General features: G+C 41.8%; 2 protein-coding genes across 9 annotated transcripts in view; both read right to left on the bottom strand.

Moving 5' to 3' along the window:
• CAPS2 (calcyphosine 2) overlaps positions 1-1,715 on the bottom strand; it is a 29,341-nt gene extending 27,626 nt beyond the window's left edge. For 3 of the 8 annotated variants that reach the window (XM_064419545.1, XM_064419543.1, XM_064419539.1), the window contains exons 1-2: positions 892-1,043; positions 110-221 (exon numbers count right to left, since the gene is read on the bottom strand). In XM_064419545.1, coding sequence (XP_064275615.1) covers positions 110-187 — 78 coding nt within the window. In that variant the 5' untranslated portion in view covers positions 188-221; positions 892-1,043. Of the gene's footprint in view, positions 1-109; positions 222-891; positions 1,062-1,358; positions 1,578-1,622 lie in introns of those variants that run through there. The other 5 variants (XM_064419544.1, XM_064419542.1, XM_064419540.1 and 2 more) reach the window with 4 other exon arrangements.
• Positions 1,716-2,835: 1,120 nt separating this feature from the next.
• CCDC107 (coiled-coil domain containing 107) lies at positions 2,836-10,794 on the bottom strand. Its single transcript, XM_064419554.1, has 6 exons — positions 10,565-10,794; positions 7,837-8,042; positions 6,597-6,663; positions 5,375-5,465; positions 4,161-4,270; positions 2,836-3,516 (listed from the first exon to the last, which is right to left on the bottom strand). Exons 1-6 carry the CDS (start codon positions 10,731-10,733, stop codon positions 3,227-3,229), a joined length of 933 nt encoding a protein of 310 aa, XP_064275624.1. The 5' UTR covers positions 10,734-10,794; the 3' UTR covers positions 2,836-3,226.
• Between the last annotated feature and the right edge of the window lie 310 nt (positions 10,795-11,104).

The raw sequence follows: 11,104 nt of genomic DNA on the forward strand, positions 1-11,104 counted from the left end.
CTACAGAATGCATTTTAACCTCAAACTAAGAACCTTCTGAAGTATGATTAAAATATTTTTTAAATGTCAAAGTAAGGAGAAAAACAATCACAAGCCTTCCATTGACTACCTGACATTTCTTCCCCCTCAATGACACCTCAATCTTCCTCCGAGAGGATGCAGCAATGCCTTTAACTTCCAAATCCATGCGAATTCAATGGCTGGCAGCTTTCAGAAAAAAACTGAAAACCAGAAAATACTATTGAGAAAAAGGTGTATTTTTTATCTAAGTACTTCTGGGGGGAAAAAAAAAAGTTACTGCATTAGAAGGAATTTTGGTATTGTCTTCAGCCAGCTATGAAATGCTGTTGGTTTCTCTTTTTCACAGCCTCTTAATTTCAGTCTTTTATTACTAATGCTTAACCAGATTCCCATTCAAATTTACGGGGTTTGCCTCAACTCCCTCTTTCCCTTACACTTATCGATACATTCTCATTCCAGTACTACTAATTTGTTACCCCTTGGCAACCTCAAACCTTTTGTACTCTCCACTCACAACCGCTGCCTGGCACTCCGTCTCTCAGTGCCCCGGGAACATTTCAGGAGGGCGGACGGGCCGGCCCGGCACACTGCCAGCCGCCCAGAGCTCCAGGGTGACATGTCCCCAAGCATTCCTGCTCTGCTGCCCTCTCCTTCCAGGCAGCCAGTTTTGAACCAAGATCCCATCAACCAGACACTCCATTTTCCAGCGAAAGGCTTGCGGCACTGAGCAGTTCCCACTCCCAGGCCCCTTTTCCTTTCCCGAGCGGGAGCGGGGCTGCGGGCCTGCTCGGGGCCCCGCAGAGCGCTCCAGGGCACGGAGGATGCCCGCGCACGGCCAGGAGGCTCTCCCGGCACGGAGCATCCTCCCACCTGGGGGCGCGGAGGGGAGACAGCGCTCTTCATGGCTCACACGCTGAGACTGCCGTTATCAACCAGCAATGCCGTAAAAGGCGGAATACAAACTATGAGCTCAGCAGCTCCACGGAAATGATGCATTTTCCCGAGAGAGGCGCGGGCCGCCGGCGGCGGGGGCTGTGTCTCCCCGGAGCGGCCCCAGGGCTCACGGCCGGCGGACCGGCCCGTCCCGCAGCCCCGCACCGCCTCCACGGCGTCCGCGGCGGCCCGGCCGCTACAGCAGCGCGGAGGGGCCAATCCGAGCCGGGCCTCGCACCAGAGCAGGGCAAGGTGCGCCTCGGCGGAGCGGGGATGCGCAATTCCCGATTGCTCCTGCGGAAATGCCCTGCCCGGGGCACGGCCGTCCCTCCCTCCCCGCGCCCAGGGGCGGCTCTGCCCGCCCTGCGGCCCCCGCGGCCCCGCCGGGACAGGCGGGCGCTTACCCATCACACGGGTCCTGCCCCGCAAGCCCGGCAGCTGGAACCGGGACCTCGAAACCGCGGCGAGAGCGCACGCTGCGTGTTTGTCAGAAAATAGGGAGATCAGCCCGAGGTACCTCAGGGCCTTTCGGACAGGGGCCTCAAGTGCCAGCAGCCCCCGAAGCCTGGCGGAGGTGAAAGGCACAGCAGTGAAGAGTCAAACACTGCCTGCCCCGGGCCCCGCGGCCAAGGACCCCGGCAGCAGTGCCTGCGAGGAGCGGGACTGACCTGCACCCTGCGCACGCCTCGGCAGCGCGGCACGCCTGGCTCCCCCGCCACCTCTCCGCAGACCAATGGCTTCGACATCAGTTCACTTTAATGTATTAGATATTTCAAAGAAAAGCCTCAATGAAAGTGATTTTTTTTTTCAGTTTCATTTGTCCTGAATGACCAGAGAAACATCAGTATTTTTTTTTAATCAAATTGTATCTAAGTACCAGTTCTGACTCATCCATTCTGTCTTGAGGGGAAAAAATCTGCCACCTCTTGAGAAACCCCGGCTCTGTAGTCAATCAATTTTCCAAAGTTAGGCAAAATCTCACTTAGTGCAAAACTACTAACACATTGATGCTAAGGATGTATTTCTGGATGCTGCTACTTCCAAGCCTGTTTGATTCAATTTTAGAACAAAACGCATACCATGTGTCTATAGCAGAATGAACAATTCTTTCCATTTCAGTGAGTGACAAGATAATAAATTTAGTACATTTCCTCCATAAAAACAAATTCACATGCTATTTTCCTATAAGAATAATGATGCCAGAAGAGTTCAGGCATCATAACTGGCCTACTTAAAAGCAATGCAATTATAAAACAGGAAATGTAACAGTGCCATACTATCAGACCTGCCTCTAAGGCAATTCCTGTCATTAAAGGCTGTCAGTACCATAGGTGCGTGCATTAAGTGAACAAAAAAAAATATTAAATATTGAAAGGGTGGACAAAAACGATTCCAGCAAAGGAAAATAATGCTTTTCCTAATACTGACCTAAAAAGGCAGCTATCAAGTTGGCATAATGTATTGAAAAAAGATCCCATGCCCCACAGTTCTTGAATGGTACATAGCAACACATCTGTTAATTCTGATGTAAAAAAAAAAAGGTATTAAATGAATCAAAAGGTCACATTCTATGGTATTAAAATAAATGTGAAACGGAGATATAGTACTAATGCGTATCAATCAGTTGTTAGACAGCTGCTGAGTTTAACAAGTGACAAGTGGGGAAAAAAATAAGTGATCCAGTGTAATACATTTGGGATTAAGTTGACATACAAAACTAATTATTACTCAGGAGACTGCAAATTCAGACATCATTATTTTCATATAGTATCCATGGTTAAATTTCTCTCTCCAAATAAAGAAACATAACTATGAATGAGTATCAAAAACTTAATGCATACTGCTTTTCACACTCCCATAGAAAATTCTTCCACAAAGAGCTGAATTCATCAGTGCATGCTCTTTAATGAACTCAAGAAAGTCACAGTTCAAGTGGTATAATGCTTTCTAGTTACAAAACATTTATGAAACACCTATTCTTTATAATCTCAATTAGAAGATATTTTAATATTTTAGTGAAGCATCAGATATAATTACAGTGCATTATATACAGAGTACAGAAATATTTTTATAGGGAAAAAATAAATAGAAAAAATATGTAAACATCCTGAGTAAAATTCTGCTGCCACTGAAGTCAGTTACAGAATTGTCATAGATACGAGCAAAGGCAGTATTTCACCCCTCTTTTAAAGCATATAGCAGTGCACATAACTTCATTTCAGTTTAAAGTGCGTACAACATTATAAAAAGAATTCATAAGCTTTTGGAAGTTTTACATATGCAGATTCCATTCGTATCTATTGCGTCTCCTCAGTCCCATCTCTTCTGATTCAATAGTATCTTTGCTTATCATTTCTTCTTCTTCTACAACATCTGGCTCCAAGTGATGTATTTCACATTCACCGTGTAATTCATGCTCTTCTATTTTGTAATCATTATCAATATCGTCCAGCAAATCTTCATTACAGTCATCTTCTCTGTTGTCCATTTCTTTCTCTTGAGAATGTTCGGCAAATGACTGAATGAGATCTTCAAGTTTCTCATCACAAATGTGCCCAAGATCTTAAAAATCCCAACAAATAATCAAAATTAAAGTTTACTGGTAAGGTTCTGAATTTCTGAGTCAGTTTAGAAGTAAAGTATTTTTTTTTCTCTTTTATTAAGACTTGAATAATGCAAAAATTCCCCAAATTTCTAATGGACCAAATCCATTAGAATCCCAGTCCATTTCTAAAGGACTAAATCTTAACATTTAAGATTTTTCTTAGGCTACTATGCAGCTCTTGTTAGTCTCCAGTTGAAACTAACATACAATTTGCTGTTTAGTGTTTTATGCAAGCACTTCTCACAGCCTCAGATGTCCCCATCTGTAAATCCTTTGCCTAAAGTTAGTCCATTACTAACAGACTGCTTAGGAACTGATATTCCTAAGTAGTCTGTTAGTAGTCTGTTCCTTTATCAAAACAGAATGTGACTGGGTGGTCCATCCCAGTTCAATGCCTTGAGCACCTATTCTTAAATAAATCATGATGTATCAAAAATTTGAAATTGGATACATCTCAAATAAGAATGGTATTCCTGCAGAATAAAACTAATTCCACACAAATTACTTAAGACTCAGAAGCTAAACATTATTATAGTAAGATCTATTTATTCTTTTAAAATATAAACTATTTAATTATCTATCTGTCTGAAAATTAAATTACCTTTCATCTTGTTTTCTGATTTATCCAATCCACTTTCTTTCATCAGTCGTCTAATTGATTGGAGCTGTGTCATTATTTCATCTTTCTGCTCACAAGCTAAAGCATTAACACTAGAAAAATAAGACAAATGTTAACAGCTGAAAGATTATCTTGGAAGGGAATGCTTGATAATAATACACTTATTGCAGTATTTCTTTCTGTGCATAAATACCACAGTGAAGTTTGTGAAATGTTTAGGTCAAGCTTTCCTTTGAGAATTGTCTCTTGAGAAGTGGGGAGGCCATTACATCACACCACTACTGAATGTCACTGAACTCTGACTTTGGAATCCCAATGGCCAAGGTTGAGAATGACTACTGAAAGTAACAATTATCCAAAGTACTGTTATTAGTAGTACAACAGTGCCCAATACAGAAGTTTATTAGAGTTTGAAAGCTTTTCTCATTCAAGGTTTTTTAACTTTCCTCCCCACCACTACTAGAAATTTATTAGGCAAACTGGCCAGTGAATTTGCTGCTTAAGAGTTTCAGCACATATCCAGTTCAGAAGTACACTGCAGAAACAATCAGGAAATTCTGCATGTTTTAACCTGTGTTTCATGAAGGATGTCAGTCCAGAAAATTAACTGCATGGATACTTTTATTTCTAGTAGATAAATAAGGCTCTAACTTCTTAAGAACAGAACTCTAAAACTACAAAGAGTTTTTATATTACTGATTCCCTTGTCATACTAAAATAGGCAAGTTCTATTTCACTGAAATACACACACTTCTCAGATTCATTTCAAAACACAAAAATAAGCAGCTATACCTTGATAACTATTTTTCTTATAATTACATCTAAAAGAAGAAACTCATTCTGCTACCCAAATCTATTTCCCACAAGGGCTTTCAAATGCTACTGAGTATAAGTATATTTTCATTATTAGTCTCCTTGGTCAATATTAAAGTTCATCTTGTTAAGCCACAGTAACATGAACATGTCTTCTGCATTTATGTTTGGTGAACAAGAGATGGGAGTTGTCTGTGAAGAAGTTCACAAATGACAGAATTGGTATCATCTGCAAAAGGCTACAGAAACAATAAGTAATCAAAGAAGGTTCCTAAAACTGTTCCTTACCAATATATAAGGATCATTTTAGGAAATCTTCATTAACATTTTGGTGAATTTCAATATACAGGAAACAACTGTGAGATTTTTTTAGAAGAACTCACCAGTTTGAAAGTGGATCCAACTGAGTCAATAAAGAATTTAACATTTTCTCTGTCTGTGCTAGATGTTGCTCCAGTTCTAAAAGCTGATGCTCTAACAAAAAAAAAAGCACAAACAAAAGCAATACAACAACAACAACAAAAAGACAGAGGTGTGGGGGAAGGGAGAGGGGGATGAGGAGAGAAAGAACATTGTAAAAAATGGTCTTTACAATATCATTAGGATATCAATTTATATTTTTTGTTGGACAAATTCAAAACCAGAAAGCTTCTTTCATCTAAAAAATTTGACAGTATGAAAAGTGAGTGGTGGGGGTAATAACAGAAGCCTTATTATGTGTGAACAGAAGTCCTTTCCACCCAGTAACCTGTCTCCAGTAGTGACCTAACAGAGGACACGTTTGTAGAAATTGAGCAGGAATGTGGAGCTCACCTTCCCAGTCTCAAAAACTATACAGCTGCAAGATTTCCTGAGATGTAAGTACTCTATCTATACAAAATATGCTTGCATGTGTTTGTCTATTCACACCTTACAAATATATTTAATGCTTAGTGCACTAGAATCAAGAGGAGTCATTCCTTCTAAAATACAATTAAACTTTGAAGAAAGAAGGATGCAACACCCACGGATGATGAGTAGGCAGTGTAGCAAATCACTGCTGAACCTCATTACAGACAAGGTGTACACAGACACCAAAAGATGCTGCCAGTTGTTTAATTCACTCAAAATGTGTGTATACAAGGGAGGAAAAGGTATGAAAACAGCATCAACTTTGAATGTTTGTGACAGGTTTCTCATTTGGCCTAAAAATCATAAATGGTCTCTGTAATTGTTTAGCCACATTGTTTCACTATCAATACAGTTCAGTTCTAAATCAGTTAATTACATTATTTTTAAATACCCTATTTATTTAATTATATCCCATTTAAACTGAAGAAAACTAAACAGATCTGAAGACAGAAAAACAGGCATTTTAGAGGCAGAGAATCATACTGCATTACTACAGCTGTTTTAAAGAGCATTACATCTGGAGAATTAAAACAAATCTCAAACAAGTATTTCAAACATACAGAATAGCAAAGTGGGGTTTTGTACATTCCTAACTGCTCTCACTAACTTGAGAGATTGTCTTCATTTAGCTAGACTGCATCAATGAAAACACGTTTTGCTCCAGTAGGAAATAAGCATTTTTGTTGAATATATGCATTCTGAATGGGTATTTACCTGTTTCCTTTGCCTTGTCTTCTGTACTTTTTTCCTTTTTGGAGTGACTTTCTTCATGTGACTTCATCTTTAAAAAATACAATCCAGTTAAATAACTTCATCACTATTTGTGTACTAAAAACTAAACTGCATTTAGAACTTCAGTGAAAGTAAAGAGCAACCATGAAAATGTGCTACATTAATTAAAATTTTCTTCTGTGATGCCTCATCCTGTCTTAAACTAACATTTCTGATTTTAAGCAAACACGACTGGCAAAAGCTCTAAAAGAAAGCAGTTGCTATTTCAAAAAGAAACAGAAGGACCCTTCTAGGTTACTGGATCCAGTCTTCTATCATTAATTAGGATATAGAATTTACTTCTTAAAGTAATAAAGATACTATCATAAAAATATTTATATTTTAATTCTTCAAGCCAAAGTGTAAAGAATTGTAACACCCAAAATATGATTTTCATGATTTTTAAATCTTGTACTAAACTGGGTAGCCTCTATACTCATTTTGCTAAGCCATGATATTTTTCTCATACACACGATTAACGTGAACTGACTCCAGAAGTGAGCATGCTGTCTCCAGTCTTACTCCTGTTCATTTTTATTTTCCCTGAGGGCAAGTAACAATATTCCAGGTGCACTCTCAGCTTTGTAAGTCCTGTAGTATCACTTACTATAAATAATACATTTCAAGACTGATTCCTTTTAAAAAACAACCGATCATGTGCTCTCCTTTTTGAATTTACGAATGGTAGAAAAGGTATCCCATAACAGAAATAAACCTGCATGTTGCAACTGCGTGATGAAATGAGAAGTCCAAACAAAAGGTCAAGTCTTCTCACTGTTCTACGTAACTGCTAATCTAAGATCACTGCTCTGCAGGAATTGTCCACCTCCTTCCCATACTCAATCTCATTCTGAAGAATGAAAAGTGAAACACTGATGAGACTCATGTTACAGAGTCAGGTAGCAGCACTGTTCAGGTTCTCAGATTCTCATTTGAGGCTGCAGGGTGAGTAAGATTCTCCCTTCTTCAAGCATCTAAAAATACCTAAGCCAGAAGCCTTCATACAGAAGAATTAGATATGCTAAAATTTTAACTTTGGACTTCACATCCAAAGTCAAACAGAACAAGAAATGGCTTTTAGACAACACTATACATGGGCTCAGAATTAGAAAAACAAACAGACAAGCCATGAATTTACATTTCCTCCTCACTACAATAATTTAATGCTTTTCCTGTGGCTTACCTTAATAAGTTTGTATGCTGCAAACACTCCCACTCCAAGAGCATACAATGGCATGAGGGTGAATGCTAACTCTCGGCCGTTTCCTCTCATTCTCTCACTTTTTATCTCTTTTTCCATTGCATTTCTCATCTGTTGAAAACTCTGGTAAGTATTACTGTCAGAATTTCCTGGATTCCGCTGAACTTGATAAACTGTCTGAGGACTACCTTAAAAATGAAATTGAGGGAAAGACAACAAAGTAAGAAATAAAATCAGGAGTCCCCAACTGGAATTAAATTGTTTTCTTCTTGTGTAATCATCTTTGTTCATCAGTCTTCTAAGACAGTGTGGGCAATCTTGTATCCACTTAAAAATTAAGAATTATTATTATATTAACAGGATGCACAGTTAAATCTAGGCAGCAAAAACTCTCAAGCCAAGCTTGGTTTCTTTAATATACAATTTTTAAGCTTCTTCACAGCAACATTGGCAAACCTTCAGCAAATCACAGAAAGATAGATATAACAAGAAACTATTTAAATTTTGAAATTAAAGCATACTCAGAGAAACTATTGATAATGCAGAAAACAGTAACTACTATTTTTTCCTTTGCATCAAATAAACTGAGTTAACTACAAATTGAACTGTCTGGTCCCAGAAAAAAAAAAAAAGGTTTTGTTGAAATACTCTGTGCTGCTGCTTTCATTATTTTGACAGTAAACTGAGGTTTACATGGATATTCCCACAGGCTTAGAAGTACTGTACCTCTGCAAATCAAATATTTAGCAGGAGAAGATTATACAATAGCCAAGAGATGCAACCTTGGAAGTCAGAAGAATTTTTGCATGTAATTTGCCTACCAGAACAGGGAGCAGATGAGAAAACAGCCAATGTCATTGTCCAACTTAGGAAATAAGTTATTTGGTAGTTAAATCAAGGGTTCATGGGACATGCACATATGGAACAGTACCATCAGCTAAAGAATGCAGATGCTTGCACAGACAGACAGCAGGGGACTGGGGATTGTGAAGTCTACACTGATGTCTCAACTGAGTGCCTAGACCTAAAACTTAATGTATCAGAACTGGGTATGGGTATGGCAGGGTTCACATTCTATAAAAACTCCCAAACAAAAGAACATTATGTAAATCCCTACTTACCAATTAATACTGTAACAGTGGCATTTCAGGAACTCACAGTAACATAACTCAAGTGTGCAAAGTACAGCCACGATCAGATAGAGAAAAATTAATGTTACACAAAACCTCAATGTTCTAGCTGATAGAATCAGAACTCAAGCTACCTTCATCATTCAGTGCAAATTCAAGCAGGCATTGTCCTTTCAGGACAAGGAGATTTAGACTTGCTAAACTAACTAAACTTGCACTAACTAATCTGGAAAACACAGTTTGTATTATATATATATGTTTCCACCTTTCAGAATGTTTCATATTAATTCCTAGTTTTACATTTCCCCCTATTTTAAGTTCTATTTGTTTTTAAAGTAAATGAGTTTTACTAAAATAGTTACGACCACAGATGAACAAGATTTCTACACATACAAGTAAGAATGCGGCAAGGGAAACACCTTCAGGGTGGAGAGGAGGAATGCTGAATCCTAGTGGAGTCCAGTGTCCTGCACCAAGTTTATCCCACAGAAGAAATGGCAAAGTCCAGGAAAAAAGAGCCACCCAGAGAGGTGAGAATAGGAGATCTATTTGAAATTTATTTTATGCAGTGCTGGGCCAGTACTTCAGTAGAATCACAGACATGTGAAGTGTTTTGTTTTGGGGTTTTTTGGTTTTTTGGTTTGGTTTTGTTGGGATTTTTTTGGTTTTTGGTTTTTCTTTGGGTTTTTGGGAGGTTTTTTTTTTTTTTTTAAATTAGGATTTGGTTTTAAAATAATTTGATCTATAGGGAATATACAATACAATAATTCAGGCAAAACAGGCCAGGTAAGAGCTTATGAAGCACAGTAAGTCTGACATCAGGTGGGAAGAACATGGTAACAGCTCAAGCCTCCATTTTTCTGCCAGCAGGGAAAAGCACAGACACATTTGGAGGATTACAGGAACTAGCTGTCTCTCGGACTGAAACACCTCGGAAGGCATCATGAATGAATCACAGAGCTACCTCACAAAAGCAGGCTTTTAGCGATTGTCAAAAACAAAGGTGTACCCTTCGACCTTCAGCTAAATCGTGACATGGCTTAACATACCTGGATACCACTGCAGCTCCTACGAGTACTAAACTCAGTAACCCATTCACTGATACCTTTTCTAAACAAGCATCTTGGACTGTTTTTTAATATACTGCCGGGGAGAGTTTGTATGTGTACGTGTATTTACTAACAGTAACACTCGGCTTCCTTATTGCAATAGATTTTTCCCTGTGACACCTCTCGGCTCATGTGCTCGGTTGTGCCCCCGCGGGCACTGCTCGTCACTCCGTTCCGCACTTCCGATTACCGGGCGCTTCCTGCACTGAGGAGCAGGTTTGGTAAGAGCACAGGCAGAGCCCAAAGCACGGCGAACGCGAACAGCAGAGCACCGCCGGCGGTGGGGGTGTTGCAGGCGCACGCAGGCCGGCTGGAAGCGGTCTGAGCAGGCCTCTCGGTCAGAACCCGTGTACACGCCGGACGGGATGTAATGAATACATCGCTCTCGGTCCCGGGGCTCGCTTCGAGCCCGCCCGAGCCCGCAGCGGCTCCCGCACGGAACCCCGGCCGCGGCATCGCCCCCGCTCCTACCTCTGCCGTGCTGACGGGGATCGTAATGGCCGGGGCCGGCCTTGCCGCCCCGCGGGGACCGGCCGGGCCGCCCGCCGCCTCCTCCCCCGAACATCCTGGGCATCACGACGAAGACGCAGAGCACCAGCACGGCCGAGACCAGCACCTGCTGCACGGCCGACAGCGCCATGGCCGCCGCCTGCCCGCCGCCCTCCCGCGGCCGGGCCGCGCCCCGCGCCACAGCGCCCCCGGCGGCGCCCCGCGGCACGGCAGGGCATGGCGGGGTAGGGCACGGCACGGCACGGCCGGGCACGGCACGGCACGGCACGGCCGGGCAGGGTAGGGCCGGGCAGGGTAGGGCACGGCACGGCAGGGCAGGGCACGGCAGGGCACGGCACGGCAGGGCACGGCACGACAGGGCACGGCACGGCCGGGCAGGGTAGGGCACGGCACGGCAGGGCACGGCACGGCACGGCACGGCACGGCACGGCACGGCACGGCACGGCCGGGCAGGGTAGGGCACGGCAGGGCACGGCACGGCCGGGCACGGCAGGACAGGGC

Source organism: Passer domesticus, chromosome 5 (genome assembly GCF_036417665.1).
Source record: "Passer domesticus isolate bPasDom1 chromosome 5, bPasDom1.hap1, whole genome shotgun sequence".
Lineage (NCBI taxonomy): Eukaryota > Metazoa > Chordata > Aves > Passeriformes > Passeridae > Passer > Passer domesticus.

What these genes read in the sequence shown, in the direction of transcription:
- CCDC107 (XM_064419554.1), bottom strand. Translation starts at nt 10,733, where the DNA reads ATGGCGCTGTCGGCCGTGCAGCAGGTGCTGGTCTCGGCCGTGCTGGTG. An exon ending in TCCCCGTCAGCACGGCAGAG is followed by an intron (nt 8,043 to 10,564) that starts GTAGGAGCGGGG and finishes TTCATTTTTAAG; the next exon opens with GTAGTCCTCAGACAGTTTAT. An exon ending in AGACAAGGCAAAGGAAACAG is followed by an intron (nt 5,466 to 6,596) that starts GTAAATACCCAT and finishes TTTTTTTGTTAG; the next exon opens with AGCATCAGCTTTTAGAACTG.